This window comes from Carassius auratus, chromosome 13, assembly GCF_003368295.1.
Source record: "Carassius auratus strain Wakin chromosome 13, ASM336829v1, whole genome shotgun sequence".
NCBI lineage: Eukaryota > Metazoa > Chordata > Actinopteri > Cypriniformes > Cyprinidae > Carassius > Carassius auratus.
In genome coordinates, this window is record NC_039255.1 from 3,159,819 (window position 1) to 3,179,328 (window position 19,510).

General features: G+C 31.3%; 1 protein-coding gene across 3 annotated transcripts in view; it reads right to left on the reverse strand.

Annotated features, from left to right (window-relative positions):
• The window catches only part of mymx (myomixer), a 47,365-nt gene extending 40,978 nt beyond the window's left edge, over positions 1-6,387 (reverse strand). For 2 of the 3 annotated variants that reach the window (XM_026277828.1, XM_026277827.1), the window contains exons 1-2: positions 5,456-6,386; positions 552-704 (exon numbers count right to left, since the gene is read on the reverse strand). In XM_026277828.1, the coding sequence (XP_026133613.1) occupies positions 552-704; positions 5,456-5,920 (618 nt within the window). In that variant the 5' untranslated portion in view covers positions 5,921-6,386. Of the gene's footprint in view, positions 1-551; positions 705-5,455 lie in introns of all 3 variants that reach the window. The other variant, XM_026277829.1, reaches the window with a different exon arrangement.
• Positions 6,388-19,510: the final 13,123 nt, after the last annotated feature.

Below are 19,510 nucleotides of genomic sequence, written 5' to 3' on the forward strand. Positions count from 1 at the left end.
GTACTCATCTAAAGGAAAGCATATAATGGGTATTTTTGTTTTTAAATAAAATATTCTGCCAAATGCATAAAATGTCAATTAATAAACCATAAAATGCGATATAGAATAAAATATTTAGAATATTTTATTAAAAAAATACATGCTTTTCTATTATAATTATATGCTTTCCTGCAAATTATACTAATATGAGTTAACATATTAAATACAATTTAAACGGAACTTTGCATAATATATATATATATATATATATATATATATATATATATATATATATATATATATATATATATATATATATATATTTTTTTTTTTACACAAAATATTTTTATTTATTTATTTAATTCATGTCTCAAACCCTATAAGCAAAATTTGTTACGCTGAGCATGTTGCTGGCATATTGATTTGTTCTTGTTTTAAGCAAACATTGCATGCCTGTAATGTAATAAAAATCCAAAAGAGTAGGACAAAAAGTAATTTTTTTATTCATTGATCTTTTCTTTTATAAAAAGGAGTTGGTCTTGATTTTCATTGACAGAGTATAGTGATCATACCTGAGTGATCTCCTTGTTGAAGATGGCGTTTTGAAGAGTAAAACTCTGGTCACTTTGCACCGATGAGGCTTTTGAAGACAAGCACAAGTTTTTGTGCTCGCAGGAGAGACTGTCCACAACATCCTTTCTCGCTTGGGTTTTGAGTATCTGGATCTGTGTGGAAACAAACAAATATGAAATGTATTCATGGGGAAAACAGGTAATGTATACAAGCCAAACATCTGAGCACTGTGAAGCTTGTGTGATGTCATCGTGAGTTTGTATTAAGAGTAAGACGCTTACAGAATGGAGCAAGAAACAAGGTCATTTCAGATCACTGGAACGCAGGAACACAAAACCACAAAGTGAATTCCCACAGTGATTATGTCATTGATGACTAACAGCGAGGAAGAGCAGCTCATCAGCATCATTCATGCTTTAATATGTGACCAATCAACCTCAACAACACATCGTATGAGAAAGCATTGAGGTAAACTAAAGTACTACTAGTTAGAAGTGTCTACAGTCTGTTCAAATCAGAATCTCATATGTCTGTAATCGAGAAAAATGTCCCACATATTCAAGATACGGGAGCAAAAAAGCCCCTGTTAGATGCTAGTGGCCGTGTGTAAAACTGTCCAAAACAGAAAGCCATTACAAACTCGTCTTATATAACCTAAAGCCACAGTCAGCACAACCGCTGAAGATAATGGATGGTGAGGACACATTTAAAGCACTCAAAGAATTTGACGAACTGAAGAAAGTCAGGAAACATCTGTGCCAATGTTGGGAAAGGGCGGCCGATCACATCAACACATAAATAAAAGATGAGATCACATGTTTGTGTTGCAAAACATTACATTTCTAAAAAAAAAAAAAAAAGAAAAAAGAAAAAAAAAAGAAAGAAAATCATCATCTGTTTCATTGTTTTGTTGTCCATTATTAAGAATTCTTTAAAAAAAGATACTTTTACTTGAGATGCTAATGCAACCATATAATGTTAGTTAAACGTCAACTGAAATAATAATAAAAAAGCAATATTTCTCATTTTCATTTAGTATCTCGATGTCCTAAAATAAATAAAACTACTGTCGAATATTACCTATACATATATGTTAAAATTATAATAAAAATGTGGAAAACACACAAAATTCAAAATAAATAAATAAAAAGCAGAAAATTCTAATATAAAAAAACTGAAAACACAAAAATGTAATCTCGATGATACAAAGTAACACATTTATAGAATAAGAGTATATATTCATATTTAATTATAAATAAATGTCAACATTTTAAGAAAATCAAAGGATTTATTTATATAGCATATTTGCATTATATATAATTTTTGTATTTTTGAAAGTATAAAATCTAAATTAAAAAATAATTTTAATAAATTATAAAATAGCTATATTATTATTATTATTATTATTATTATTATTATTATTATTATTAATGTTTAAAAAAGCCCACAAATCCAATATGCAAAATTGATCACATTGAGCATGTTGTTCGGAGAATTTAACGTTTTTTTGTTTTAACTCTTTAATTGTCACCCCGTCCCGTATACAGGACGCCTTTATTTACTTCACTATATTACAATTAAATCTAATCTAATCTTGACAAAGTATATATTGTTGGAAAGGTCTAAGACTCCCAAACAAATATTTTACTTTATTGTTTTGTTAAAAATTATGTAGGAAAAGTAATAGATTAATTTAGAGTGCACCCTCAAAAATCTACATTATAACGGGAGTTCTGACTTTTGTTAAAAAAAAGACTTCTTCATTGCCTTTTTCTCTATCACATTTTAGAAATCATCAGAAATTATATATATCAACTGAAAACTTAAATGCTTTAAACGAGAAAACCAAATCTGCCAATGTTTTAAGAAAAAACACCTACCTACAAGAAACTGAATATCATAAGAAATGTTGCTTCTTAAGTCATTTCACGCACGATAATATATTTTTACTGGGAAAAAAAAGAGATTTTTTTGTTGTTGAATGTTTGTTTCCCTTAACGTTGTGAGTAAACATTAATTTAGCAGGCATCGTGCCTCACAAACAGCAGCGATGTGTGCAGGTCGCCCCGTCTCATCAAAGGGCGGTCCGCTTTTTAAGGGCCTAGACTCACATTACCCCAAAACGGCTGTAAAAGTTTCACCACTGCTTTTTCCTCTACTAAACCCAACTGAACACTTAAAATAATACGTTGTTTAAGCTTGGCCTGCTGCGCCACTGACATCACTTCCTAAATTCCAAGAGCCCATTATCTTATATACATCTGGCTACGGTTGAACACAAACCACTCCAGAGGGAACTGACGGTCAGAAGTAAACTGTGCAGCACACAGGTCTGGGGTCAGTCGTGTGCTCCAGACATTTCTACAGCAGTCGAGAAACAAGAAGAACAAGATCTGCAAACCCATACACTGACAGAAAGATGATCTAGTTACAGTACCACTGGCTCACTGTGTGAAAGTCTGCATAGAGGAAATGAAAAACTTATTCATTTTATCTTCAGAGAAATTGATTTTTAACAATAGCGTATAAACGTTTGAGCTCTGAGGTTGTTTAATATCCAAATACTTAGTTATGGACCGCAACGCGCATAATTCAGAAATGAGACTGAAACCATGAGAAGTTCACTAGTTTAAATAAAATAAATGTTAACTGAAAAAATTATATATTAATTCAAAACTGAAATAAAAATGAATTAGAAAATTATAGAAAAAATACTACTAATAAAGATGACAAAAGCACACAACAAACTTAATAAAACTAATATTAAAAAAAAGAAAAAGAAAATTGAACACAAAATTAAAATAATTTTAGATTAAAAGTAAAAAAGTGCCTCAGTTATTCTAAAATAACACTGGTTATAAAGATGAAATCAAATATAATAATAATAATAATTTACCCATAAAATAGTTTCAATTTTCTAAATTTCTGGCTTCAAATAAAAAAAAAAAAAATGTTTAGTTTATTTGGTATATATATTATTTTACAATAATAATAATAATAATAATAGTTGTTAATACATTAAAATAAATATCTATAAAATTAATTTGTATGTATATATATATATGTATATATATATATATATATATATATATATATATATATATATATATATATATATATATATATATATATATATATATATATATATATATACAATGTTAAAATATTGTATAAATATTTTAAGAAGAAGAAGCATGGGAAGATGATGAAGAAATAATAAATTACGTAGACAGCCTGTTTAAAAAGTTTGCTTGTTTTTCATTACTTTGAATAAAAGTGTCCGCTAAAGGCATACATGTAAAAGTGTAATGAAAACATTATATCTTGTGCTGTCAGCTCACATTTCAGAATATTGTCATAAAGGTCAATCTAGTAAATCATAAAGTTACCTGTGGGGAGGAGTGAATTTATGAATATATATATATATATATATATATATATATATATATATATATATAAAGAAATCCTGAATCTTTTCACTCAAACTGATACCGATCTGATGATTTGTAATGAAAAAGAGTAAAATAGAAGCATCTTGACAAGTGGTATCAGACTTTTGTAGACCACTGTATATCTTCATATTATAAAGTATAAATACACAGAGGCTTTTCTCCTGCTGACCCACTGACATGAAATAAAACCCGAGTGAACACACACTGAATCCTGAATCTGAACAGAATGGAGCATTTCAGCCGAAGCGCTGACATCATTTGAACTTGAGCAGTGATTCCAGGAAGAGCAGCGTTACATAATAAACACATCATCTGAGCCACACAGATCCTGAGCACACGACCGCGCTTGTGTAAGGCATGTCTATCAACTCTAATATTAAAGCTCAGAGAGTGATGACATCATGGGTCTGGATCAGATGGGCTTCAGTAGTATATTTGTGTATCGCCGTTTCCATGGCAACTCGTTATGTTTTGATTACGGAAGAAGATTTTGCCAAACAACGGCAAAAACGAGATTCCTGAATACCATGCCGTTTTATTTCGGTAACAATTATCGGCAATTATCGAGTAGTTTATGTAAGCATGTTAAACTCTATATATCACTGTTTAAAAGTGACATTTTACAGGCTTTTCATTTTTACAGTCAAGTTTTAAAAAGTCTGATGTGGCATGCAATTATAAACAGAATACATGTATAAACATTTATTATTTACTTCTTGTAATCACATATCAATTTAAATTTCTATATTAAGATTTTTGTTTGTGCATTTTTTGTCTTAATATTAAATTAAACCTAATAATAAGCACAGTAAAAATATCAAAAACATAATTCTAATTTGTACATTTGTTTGTTCATTTATTGTCTACAAAAGAAATTTAAAAACAATTTAAAGATACACACACACACACACACACACACACATATATATATATATACATATATATATATATATATATATATATATATATATATATATATATATATATATATATATATATATATATATATATATATATATATATATAAAATTTTTGCATTTTTTGTCTTAATATTAAATTGAACCTAATAAGCACAGTAAAAATATCAAAACCTTATTTTCATTCATACATTGTTCATTCATTTATTATGTCTATAAAAACATTTATTCATGAAGCATTTTCTGCACTTTATAAATAAAATGAATGCTTATTTCATAAATAATAATAATAATAATAATCATAATAATAGGTGTAACAAAAACAACTTTTCAGGTTTTTTTTAAACTTAACTATGTAATTTAAAACATTTTCTAGTGATTTATGTTTAGTAACTTTAATACTCTTTGTTTGCCTTCGTTAAAAATAAAAATAAAAAAATATTTTATTAATATTATGAATTTACTTTCATTCTGATTCTTTTTTGTTCAAAAGGATAAATTTTTTACCAATGAATTAAAATAAGTGTGTCTTACCTTAAACTGTGAGCTGGGTTCATTCTCACAGCTGACACCCACTATTTTAGGCAGCTGTGTGTTGGAGGTTGTGATGTTGTTATTGTTATTAATGTTCTCCGAATTTGCTCTTATTTTCTTCAGCTCCATCCCTGGAGTCAGTCTGTCTTTCGCGGCCTCCATTCGGCTGGAGATGGTGATCTTACGGATGGATCTGGACGCAGTGTTCGAGGAGGAGATTGTGTTTCGGTTCAGCCGGTCGTCGGACATCTCTTCGCGACGATGCTTCGCCACAGGTCCGCAGTGTCTGTCGTGGCCGAGATAAAGAGACACCTGTTCGTTCAGATGCCTTAGTGTACAGTTATCCGAAAACGTCCGGTTTGGAAGAAAACCATCGGGAAAGTCTGAGCACTTTGGCACGGCTGGCGTCGAGAGTCTGGTCCCGATGGTGAACGGCTGGATTTTCCTCACGATGCTCTCCGACATGGTTCATTCAGCACTTCTAAATCAAGTCTTAACTGTACTCGTTCCTCCTGAAGTTAGTTGTCCACCTTCTTGGGCATGTTGAGAATGCACAGGACGCAGCCCAGCATGGCCTCCTTGGACTCCTGGGAACTGATCCGCTCCCAAATGTGGCGCAGGATGGTGTCGAGGTGCCCAGCAGCCGCCGTCTGGCTTCTGCGAAGGAGCTGCTAATCTGCTACTGAAGAGACTGACAACCAGAGAGCGCAGCAAGAGGAGAACGGCTGGCATGCTGCCGGAGAGAGAGAGAGAGAGAGAGAGAGAGAGAGAGAGAGGGAAGGAGGAGGAGGGCAAGCTCTCGTGAATGAGGGATGAAGTCACCGGATTGGAGTTTCTGTCAGAGCATGTGCAAAGTGAAGGCAGAGATGGTTGTGAAGTCTGGCTGTCAAAACTTCCTCTCCGACTGAGAACAGAGGAGCCTGGCGATAAGAGCGGGACGGTGGAGACGGCAGGAGACCCCTGGGTGACCCTTTCGGTTAGAGCGAGGTAATGCAATAAAGCAAAACAGAAGCGCTTACCTTTCGACACGTAGAGTAAATATTAAAAAACTAGCAAATCGGCATGTTTGGGAATCTTCCCTTCAAGCTAAACTGAAGATGGACTTTCCCGATGTCTTCCAGAAAAGATTCTTGATTTCAGTTGAATGCAAAAACATCTGACGTGTTTATGCTTTCTTTCAGCAGCTTCTGAGGCACATTTAGAAATCTGGTGTCCGCTCTCAAATGAACCGCTTCGGACTTTCTCCTCACGTCTTTGTTCGGGGCATCGGGAACAGTTGCTTCGACAGGTTTCGTAAGGGCACAAGCTACTTTAAGCAGAGGAATGCCATTGGTTCTGAACAAATGATGCCTTCAGGACTGACCTCTGACCTCTTGATGAAGTGTGAAGCTGACTGGTCACATTTACTCAGCGGGTCTGAACAGCAGAGAAAACACATGATGGAGTGAGAAAGAAGATGTGACGGGATGATGAAAGATTTTCCACCCCTCATATTTATATTAGACTTTTTAGTGTAACTCATTCAGCACAGTCTTGTTATGGACCCGCAACACGCTAGCAACCTTTTAACAACATATTTAAAACCACTGTTAGCAACATAGATTGAAAACCGCTCTGAAGTCCTCAGCGACTACATAGAAACTGTCTGGCAATCACCAAGAACACTCTTAAAATGAAGAAATAGTAACTAGTTACAGTTACTAGTTACTTAATTCAAAAAATTACTCAAATATTTTGTTGATCACTTACAACAAAAAGTAATGCATTACTGTTAAAAGTAACTTTTTAATTATTTTTTAAAGGACTTCCTTTAATGTTCCCATTAATGCGCTTTTATGCTTTATGGTCTATACAAACACATAGTAAAACAGAAAGTAATTTTTAAACACTATTTTGATTCAGTCAGACCAGCACAAACTGAATATTGTATATCACAAGGATTTCTGAAATAAATAACAAAACACCTGAATAATATATTCAGAATCAAAAACTAAAGTGGCTTCTGCATCATGAAAGCTGTTGTGTTGAGCCCTTAAAAATGTTCCTTTCACAGTTTAAATATGAAAACTATCAACAATGGACAACATAACACAGAACATTTTGAAATAAATAAATGAAAGCAATCTGAATTATTCAGAATCAATTTCGAGAAACATACAGTACATACACACACACATATATCAACGCTGTTTAAAAATGAAATCTATGTTATCATGCTAAGCAGCTGACTGAAAGCCGGCGACTCCACAGTAGAGACAGGCACAACACTTAAGACACTTTGATGTAAACCCATTTGTATTTATTTGTTAAATTTGCTTTTCTAATAAATAAGTTATTAATGGCCAGAATGTGTATGTCAACAAAAAGCCAGAATTGCAATTTATATCTCACAATTAATTTTTTAACTCTGAATTGTGAGGTTATGTCTCACAATTCTGAGAATAGACGTCACATTTGTGAATTTATATCCTGCAGATCTAAAAGAGAAAAAATTCATATCTGTGAGATTAAATGTCCCATAGTTTCAGAATAGATCTCAACATGTCAAAAAGTTACTGAGATCCTCATTACTTTACACACCTGACAAATGTTTGAATAATTACATTTCTATTTCTCTTAGCATTTTTAGAGAAACAGCTGATGCTTCAATGAAACAAATGAAACTCCAGAGCTTTCTTTTTTTCTAAGGGCAATCAAAGTTTCATCCAGGTTCTTTAAAGCCTCATGAAATACCTGGAAAGGACACTTTAACATCAATAGATTAGCATTTCACCAATATTTCAGGATTAGGTTATCATTGAGCAGATCTGCTCCTGGTTATGACATGGTTAATGACTGTCGTAAAAGGCTCTGGTTTCATTATGAAGTCATCCACACACAGCCTTTAATTTGTTGCAGCTTGTACCAGATGTAACCTCAAATGTATGGTTTAAATTGATGTAAAAAGCAAAATAAAAATAAAACAATTCTCACAAAAGATCTCATTCAAAATCCCTATTAATAACATTGCTGCAATGAAAAAAAGATGCATTTTTTTAATTTTAAAGTTTTTATACATCATGAGTAATTATTAAACATATGCTGACATAAAATTTAATAAATGCTGCACAAAATCTTACAGTATTACAACACTGAAAATAATTGAAATTAGAACTAAAAAAATAAAATAAATTACAAATCATAAATAAAAAACGTTATTTAACTTAAATTACTGAAATAAAAAAAATCTAAATAATTTGGGCAATTTTATATACATAATTGTCATGAAAATAAATACAAGCACTGTCAATAAAATTATCAAAATAGGCTTAATTATTTCTATAAATTGACATAAAAATATATAATCATAAGTTAAAGCCACGCAAACACCCAAAACACACAAACAAACACCAAGGCAATCACTTTAAAGAAATATTTGTATTTTATTTAAAAAAAAAAAAAACAATATCAAAAAAAATCTAGGTAGTCCTAATTTACTCTTTTGAAGTTTTATTAATCTTCAAACTAGGCTCAATCGTCATACTATTTAGAAACTAAAAAGGAAAATATTTGTATAGAGAAGACTATAGAGAAAATAAAGCAAAACGCGGTCAGAAAGATGGCATGTCAAATAAGCGAGGTGTGTGTATGGTTCTTCTTTGGATAAATATTTAGCTCGTCTCTGAACATGAACATGACGCTGGGCTAGATGATATCATGCCCTCCCAAGATGATGATAAAAGACATGCTGGCATGAGCTTTACTGCAGTCAATAAAGCCGACCGTCTCGGAGATGAGCGCTGATGTCATGGCGTGACTGCACTCATGAAAATCTGTGGTCGGATGCTCTTTGATTTCTCGACTTCATCACCAGGCTTTGGTTTTGGGGGTACGAGGCTTTATGATTACAGAAAATTAACTTTTTGCTTGCTTGTTGCTCATATATATATATATATATATGTACTATTTACTTTTACAGTTGTTATACATCATGAGTATGTATTTAAGATGTGCTGACTTGAGAAATATTGTGTAGATTTTATTGAATTACAACAGAGAGAATAATAAGATACAGCTCAAAAAGCATTGAATTAACTTGCAAAGGGTATAAATAAAAAAAAAACTAAATTTGCTTAATTTTCTCAATGAAAATTAAAAAGTAACAAACTTCATAATTGTTATTTTTATTATTAATAATTTACATTACATCTCTCATTAGATTTTCAAAATAATATTTTTTAACTTTTTATTCATCTATCATTTTATCTATCAAAGGCAAAGATCTTGGCAAACTCAAGAGTAATAAAATTGAATCATAACGATACTTTAATGAATTGTATGAAATATAACAATATTACCTTTGCAAACAAACTAAACAAAAATCAACAATTATAATAATAATATAAAATATTACAATTTTATATGTAATTAAAATGTTAATATTTTCCCAGGTGAAAAACATTAATAGAATATAAAAACATTTTTATTATTATTATTTTAAAACATATTATTATTTATAATAGTATAATATAAACAAAAAAATAAAACAAAATAAGAGTCAGTCAGTCAGTTTTTTCCACTTTCTGGAAATTCAATATGAGTTTTTTCAAAGTAATATTATTATTAATAACTATTATTTATTTAACGATCACACATTTGCAATATATCAGAAAGTTAATTCGTTTAAGTATTATTCACAAACTTTCTGTAGGGAAACTAGTTTTGCAGGCACAGTAAAGCTGAAGAAGTGTGTTAATGTGCATTTGTTCGAATAAATCAACAGATTGTCTTTTTTTTGTTTTCACAAGCGAGCACAAACCACATCTGCCACACACCGTAAATACGTCTAGCCACATCCGTGCCACACACACAGCACAAATCAAGAGCCTAATTTAGAGTAAATTACAGCGTTATATGGAGACGACGGGGTCTTTTACTTGACAGGACGCAAGTCTCATATCAGCTTGATCTCTTACTCGGATGCTCATGATGCTCAGACGTTAGGACCGCAAAGAAACGAAAAACCCATTTGATGACTGGATCTGAGCTGGTCAGCTGATGCTCATTTATACCGAATGACTTCAGAGATTCAATGCCAAATCCCAAAATGCATTCGCTTAGAAAAATAACCGCGCTTCTCCTCAACAAAGGCATCATTCATGTCTCTACAATTTAAGCCCTGAACTTTAATGCTTAGATTTGTGAGCAACCGTCATGACATCTCTCTCTCATCTCAATCGATTCTCCAAGAGACATTCAATAGAAGCAAATGGAGACCTTTGCTAACATTTCCTCCAAAGAAAAGGCCTCAAACATCTCCTCTATGAGTTTAGAAGAGATCTACAGAAGAGAGTTTGCTTTCAAAGTACCGGTGACGTCATACATTTGTGGCGCGAGAATCTTGTTTGTCTTGAATTCCAGAGTCGTGAGCTAAACTCGTGTTTTTGTCGTGGGACGCCCAGACACTTGACCGTCACTGGAATCTCTGAACTGCTTTATTCTGTCCCTGCAAAAGTAAATGATACACATTCATTTGGTTTACGCCTCAAGCATGCATATTTAAAAGCGAAACACAACAGGATGAATTGTTCAGTGCTCAGTCTTGGGTTTTAGGGAACATTAACCGTCAGACTGGTCCTTCTGGCACCCAACAGCCATGACCTCATCCCTTTATCATTGATTTAATATGCTCAGAAATGTGCTAGAGATATGTAGTGAGTTACATACACGCACAATCTGAGAGGAGTGCATGCCTCATGGCTGACGTCTGCATACACCTGGAGCCGTGTGCTCATGTTTCACTGAACCCTGACAACAGATCATTTCATCGATGCCAGCAGAAATTAATTTGAATAAAATATTTAAATTTAATCACCAATCATAATTGCAAATATATTAGATTTTTGTGTTGCAACCATAACGTGACTTAAAAATGAAGAGTCAAGTATGCACCAATAATAATACAATAATAGTCCCATTTATAGCATCTTTCCATTGCTTTACAGCAGCTTCATAAATAAATAAAAATATGTAATAAAAAATTTAACTGCACCTAATCTACTCTTTCTCTCTTTTTGCAATCAGAAGTGGTCCTTCCAGAAGAACTGCATCATTTAAGGCCAATATACTCAAGTATGTGAATGCAAACACTTCTAGCAATGCAAACTTGATTCATCATGGGTCGTTGCATTATTTGTCAAATGTGCATTTCGTAAAGTAATTTGCATGCAGGGCATTTCATTCTCAGTTAGTTAATTTAGTTAGATCTCAAACCATGTCCATGTAGGGGTTTGGATGCTTACAATATTTTTCTGGACTAATAATTATTAAGAAGGGTCTTCAAAAGGCCAGCATATTTGTACTACATGCAACTTCGTACTTGAACACCAAACATACTGTCCAAATATAAACAACAAATTCAGATTTGTCCTTTATATAAAAAAAGTAAAGAACAAAGTTATTATAAGATTAAATTATATCAATATATTGCATATATTAATCAATTAATACAATTAATACTTTATACAAAAACTTAAAAATAAAGTGTCATTTATGCAACATTATTATTATTTTATCTATTTTATAGCACCTTTCCACAGCACTAATTTGCTTTAAATTAAATAAAATAGAAATTAAATTAATTTTACCAAGCAAAACTAACTGAAAAAAAATAATAAGATTTTTATGTTACCACAAATTAAAAATTAACTGTGTCATTTATGCACCACTAATAGTAATAATAATAATAACAATTATATGGTACTTTTCCATAGTTCAAGCTTAAAATAAAATAAAATAAAATAATTAACCCACCAAAACTAACCAGAAAAATAATTAGATTTTTATTTTGCCTCTGTACCACAACTTAAAAATGAAATGTGTCATTTATGCATCACTAATAATAATAAAAATAATAATAACTATTTAAAATAAAATAAATAAAATAAAATAGATCTTTATAATCCCATGATGGTGTTGTTGGTACCACTACTTGATGATGGTAATAATATTAAATTAGAAAATGCTCCACATGTGTCCAGCTATGCTGATAACCATCTTAACCGACTGAAATGAAACATCTGTGAGTCTCAGTCTTGCCAAATGACGAAATGCTCTACTTCTGATTTGTGGTCAGACGCGTAGACATTTCTCAAGATGGTTCGCTCAGATCCAACTCTAAAAGCAGAACATTGTGTCCATTTCCATTCAGCAGACAGCAGCAGACAGCAGCGGACAGCAGACTGAAACAATGCAGCGCTCGCTCAGTCCTGTGCAGTCCAGTCAGTACAGCTCTGCTTGTTTCACTCAATCAGAACTAGATTTGTCTCAGACAGAAGTCAGTTAGTGACATTTGGATGCAAAGTCTTATCTGAAGCAGGGACCCAAGCTGAACCAGCAACTAGAAACAGTGTTGTATTAGTGACAGACTATTATAGTCTTCTGTGGAGCTGTTTTATTTATCATTTTTCATTGTTTTGTTGTTTTGTCATTTTTTGTTGTTTTTAACTATATAGCTGTTATTAATTTGATTTCACTTTTAGTTTCAGTTAGTTTAGTAAATCAAGTTAGACTACAGTTAAATGAGTTGACTTGGCAACTAGCTGAAATAAAAGAAAAGGTTCAAGTTTTTATACTTTATTTCAGTTAAAGATTATTTTTAATTTCAAGACTTTTTATTATTTAATAAATGTTTTTATTTTAAGTATTCATTTCTTTGTGTATACTATTGTCAAAGTTTTCTTTGAGATACTATTTTAGTTTTTTATTATAATTAATATTTTATTCGAATTCGTTTTTTCCAGCTTTTTTTTTTTATCATTTCAGTAGATTTTTTATTTGTATTATTTTTTGTTTCAGTTTTATTATTTTTGCTTATTTTAGTAAATCAAGTTACACTAAATTAAAATGTGAAAAATATTTATATAATGATTAAACTTATCTCCATATATATATATATATATCAAGTAATTTTTTGTGGTTTAAGTTTTTTGAGATAATAACTGTAATCATATGAATTCGTTTTTTATTTTTAATTTTAAAGTTTTAGTAATTTTGTTGTTTTTATCAGCTTTAGCATTTCTTAGCAATTTATTTTAAGGGGTTTTTTTGTATATTTTTTGTTATTTACACTAAAATGAACATTAAGATGTTTCCTTGGCAAAAGTGTTTAAATATTATTTTATTTCAGTTTCAGTTTTTTTTTTTCATTTAACTTTGAGACACTATTATAGTTTTTATAGATATTTTGAATTCCTTTTTAATTTTTTCCATTTTAATTTGAAAGTTTCAGTAGTTTTGCTGTGTGTTTTCAGCATTTGTAGTTTTAGTTAACAACGATAGACCGTCTAGAGACTTTACCAGTCATCAAACTATGTGTTTCAAACCTCTCAGGGTCTCTTCATTCATCTCAATATAAAGTCAGCCTCGGGTCGCAATCAAGCGAGAAGGAAATGGACCGACATGAGGTCATTCATCATTCAGTCTCGTTCTGCGCCGATGTCTGTAATGCTGGAGCTGAGCTTCCCACTTACTGTACACCCCCTTCACTTATTGTGATGGAGGCTTTAACCTTTGACCCATGATGTCATCGCCGTCGGTCAGGTGGCCGCAGCCTTCATTATGCAGGAGGTCTATGAGAAACTTCAAGAGGTTAGGTTAAACACAAGGACACAGCCGTGGAAGCACAAACTCTGAGTCTCACCCAACAGGTATTATATGTAATCGCAGGAAATGTTTAAGATATAATCAGAGATGCCTTTCTCTAGAAACTGAGACACACTGGACTCCAATCCTATCAGTCTGTGTCTCTATGTTCTTATATGTGTTCCATAACTGCAAAATGTAAAGTATATTATTCGCTAAATGCGACTATAGGGCACAAAGATATTATAAACATTAACATCAAAATGTTCTTTAAAGCTGCTTAGAAGCCATGTGTGTTGTGAAAAACATAAGAGTTAATTTTATTGGACTTTGTCGAGTCTGTATTTGTGTTCATCCTCTCTCTGAAGTTCTCTTCCAGGCTTCTTCTGAAGCTCAGAAACACCATCATCAATAAAAAGATAAGAGATGAGCTCATGTTTGTGCACATACATCGGCTGTGTATGATGAAAGTGTGTTAGATAAGAAGGATCTTGAGGTTTATTTAGCAGATGCACAACAATAGAGCATGCAGCAATAATTCCTACTAATGAAATGTGGTTAATGCAAATTTAAAGTAAAGTAAAAAGTTAATTGAATAAATAAAATCCAAAATATTACCCACCATAAATAAATGTAAAAATAATAATAATAATTAATTGTATGTTGCCAGCATGTTGAAGCTGCTAATTGTCATGCCATTGCTATGTTAAATAATAAATAAATAAATAATAAAATATGAATTACCCAGTAAAAATAAATGCAAAAACAAAACAAAAACAAATGCTATTATAGAATATGTTCCCACTATAGTGATGCTGAAATAATAAATTAATAAAATAAAAATAGTATAAAATAAATAAAACAAGGTCAAAATGTACAACCAAAAATAAATGCAAAAAAAATAAATAAATAAAAAATAAAAACACTGATGCTGTTTCTTGCCATGGCTGTGATATTTATTAAAAAAAATTTTAAAATACAATAAAAAGTTTAAATAAAATAACTGAGGTGTTCTGTGGGTTTGTAGCATGTTGCTCTTGTTGCACCATATTTTGCGTCTGCAAATTTGAATTACAAAACATTTAAGGCAAGAACCCCATAAGCATTAATACTTTTCTTATACAGTTTATGATAATATTTACAAAGTGGTGCACAATAAAATATGTGGGAAAATGTCAGACACTGTTTTGGTTCCTCAAAGAACCTTTCACTGAACCATGTTTCCCTCAGCATGAGGAACATTTCAGTAATCTGAAGAACCTTTAGTGGAAGGAATGTGAAAGATGATGACATTAAAGATGATGAAATTTTCAGCGTGTTTAAAAGTCACTTGTGGTTTTTCTGAGCAAAAAAAATAAATATCATACATTTCCCCCTGATTTACAGAAGACACCCACTAAAATGTAATTCAGTGTGACAATCTTGTCAGACAGATGTACGACAAAAAACTATTTATGACATATTCAAAGACTAATTACTTTCACCTCAAATACTAATGAGTTGTAATTTGATAAAGATTACATTTGCCACTATCCTAGATTTTGCTTATTGGTCAGTAAGATTATTTTTACTCATTTAAAACACAATAAAATTGCATATGCTCCCTTATTCTTTTATATATTTAATGAAAGTTTTTACATAAATGAGTGAATGACAATGTAACATTATTTAAACCAAATTTTGACATTTTATTCACCAAAAACTTATTTGAAACCTTACAAATAGACAATTTACTTCCATTTAACGTGCTTTCTATGGACATTAAATCAATTTTGTAAATTTAGTTTGATACAAGGAATAAACCAGGGTTCTTTTACTGAACGAAAACTAAAACTATTAAAATATTTTTGTTAATAAAAATACAGCTGAAATAAAATAAATATTACATATTTCATAATACAAAAAAAATAAAAAAGAAATTAGAATTCTGCTTTGGCAACAAACCTAAATAAGTTTCTGCTGAAGCACTAAATTTACTAAATAAAAATAAATAAAAACTGAAATAAACCTGAATAATAATTACAAACTATATTAACCAACATTTAAAAAAATAAATAAAATAATAATAATAATAATATTATATATATATATATATATATATATATATATATATATATATATATATATATATATATATATATATATATATATATATATATATATATATATATATATATATAAAAATGACAAAAGCACATACACATTACTTAAAATTTAAATAAAAATTGTATTGTTATTACAATAATACTAAAATAACACTGGAACAAACACTAAGCAACATACTGTATTAGTATTACACTTTAGGATTAACCTCTTTATGTATAAAAGGTAAAATCAAATAAACAAGTGTCTTCAAAGCAGAACTTTTTACTGCATTTACTTTAAAGAAATGAAAGAATTCAATGGTAACTTGTCAGAAAAAGGCAGTCATTCATTTGATCTGGGGTCGCCACAAATGACTGTGTGCAGAAAAGGAGCACTGTTCATTTAATTACCCCTTAATTAGGGGAAAATGTATGATCCAGTCATCTAGCCCTGGAATTAGATCATGTGTCATGACTTCATCCTTCTGTCTTTTTCGGTCTGACCGAAGCTTGTTAGGGAAAGTTAGATTAATATATTAAATCATGTCAAACCTGTTTTCATAATGGTCAAATTAGTCTATGGATCTTTAAGTTTTCTCTTTCACCAACACTGAACGAAAAATATGTGTTCCTCTTAACTCATATTAGAAGCCATTTAGCATTACTATTAATAAATATATGTGTGTGTGTGTGTGTGTGTGTGGTTCATCTAGATAAGAGCCTTATTCCTAAAATGAGATGCTAAGATGACAAAAATGATATCTTAAATGTTGGGATGGACAACCGAAGGCCTGTTCCTCTATTAATAGGCCAGTTAGAGTCAATAAATGCAGCCATTTCTGATTTACTGTTTACCACTTGATCTGTAGAAACAAATATTTCAAGTCTACACACTTCTATTCAGCAAATGCAACATTTCATTCTCAGAAATGCTACTCTTAAACATGTAAATACTGACAACAATAATCTGAATTCCAAGGCAACACAGCTCTGGTCTGTATAAAGCATTGGGCAAGCATACCACAAATATGCTATGAATAAACTATTGCAATTTTAACAATATGAATGCCAATAAACACAGTGAATAAGATTTGAACTTGGGTGAACCTACACTGGATCGTCCTTGTGATCGTCCTAGTGCTCTTTAGGGTCAAAGTTCAATTAGTTCACCTCGCAGCTGCTTGTTTAGTGATTGTTTTGATTCACTAAAAAGAACCGGCTCTCACGAGTCATGTGTTCGGGAATCGGACTTCATCGGCTTACTCGTATATTTCGATTCACTAAAAAGAACCGGCTCATAAGAGTCATGCGTTTTTATTTTTATTAATAAACAGCACAAATATTAGCACATTAAAGTAGCACAACTACAATTATAAACAAAGACAAAAAAAAGAAAAAAAGAAAAAAAAGAATATACACACAGTTTTCACAAATTCCTATCTAAGTTAATTTTAAAGAAAACAGACTTTTAGAGCCAGTAAACTTTTGTTTATGAATGTGAAATGTATCTAATAGCGGGACTCGGTCTTCATCGGTTGCGCTATATGTTGTTGATTCACTTAAAAGAATCGGCTCTTGTGCGTTTAGGAATCTAATTACACCTGCGAGCTCTTAAAAGATTCACAAGAGTCGCGCGTTCGGGAATCGGATTTGATCTGTTGCGCGTCTATGTTGTTGATTCATTAAAAAGAACCGGCTCATACGAGTCATCAACTTTGAATAAAGAAAATAGCGATGTAGAAGATTTTGGCAGGAAACACAAATTAATTAAGAACATTTTTTAAACATATATTCTCTTTCGAGTAGTCAAACAATCCAAAGAAAACATATTTAAAACATAAATAAATGAGGTCCAAAATTTCACACTCAATGACCAACATTTCGGTATGGGTACAAAACTAGAGTGAATCTACATCAGAAGAGACAAAAAAGAGCCGGTTCTCTTTAGTGAATCAACAAGACATAGCGCAACCAATGAAGTCCGATTCCAGAACACATGATTCTTATGAGTCGGTTCTTTTAACTGAATGTTCAGTTTATCAGTAGGCCTATATATTTTAATCAATAATTGAGAAATTATTTTTGTGTCTGATTGTATTAGTCTATAGAGTGATAGTCAGTGTAAAAAGAGCAAATGGGAGCAGCAGATGAACACAAAACAGCAGAACAATCTAAAGTTAAAGAGAGTAAACTTTCTCATTCAGCTGAACTGAGTTTAAACTCGGAGCATCTGCTCTCTCTGCAGCTGTCATCTACTTGCATTCTTACAGAATTTGTATGTGGTGAACAAGAGGACAACTGTCTGCGCTCTCATGACCTCGGAGTGTGTGTGTGTGAGTGTGTGAGTGTGAGTGTGTGTGTGAGTACGGGACGGCATCTCTTATAATGACACACTTGGTCAAATGTGGAATTCTGTGTGGTCAAATTCAGACAGATGGCTCTCATACAAACTCAACATATTCTCAGCTGCATTTTTTCCAATAAAAAGATAGCTAAAAAAAAAATTATGTAATTAATGTCATGTCATGTCATGAACCTTCAACTGAATGTTCATAGCAATCACATTTTACACATTTATATACACTTAAACCATTGTAACAATATATAGTTCTGTTTTTATCTTAATAAATATAGTTATATTTCTGCATGCTACTGTTTTTTTATATAATCTATTTCTTTATATAAACACTTAAAAAATAGTGAAATATTATTCTGATTTTAAATAAGTGTTTTCTATGTGAATATCTGTTAAAATATTTATTTCTGTGAGGCAAAGCTGAATTGCTGATGCATCAGTCATCAGATTCTTCGGAAATCATTTTATTATGCTGATTTGCTACTCAAGGAACATTTCTGAATATGATCAATGTTGGAAACAGTTGTGCTGCTTCATGTTTTTGTGGAAACTGGGATAGATTGTAATTTTCAGGATACCTTGGTGAACAGAAAGTGCAAATGAACAGCATTTATTTGTAACAAATCACTTTGGTCAATTTTATGCTTCTGAACAGTAGTTTATACAATGATAACTTCACACACACACACACACTGATGGATTGAATATAAAATAAAAAAATGGAAGAATAAATAAAGATAAAGTAAAAAAGAACAAACAAAACAAATAAATGATTGAATAAAATAATAGAGAATAAAAGATAATAATAAAAGTTCATATGAGATGATCATTAAGTAAATGTTTTCAATAAAGATGGGATCAAATGTCGAGTAATTATTACAAGAATTAATTGTTTATAGATATGTCGAAGACATTTCATTCATTCATTCATTCGAGTTTTAATGTGAATGCAACTATAAATGTCTTCCATTTTAAGGACCACAAGACATCAGT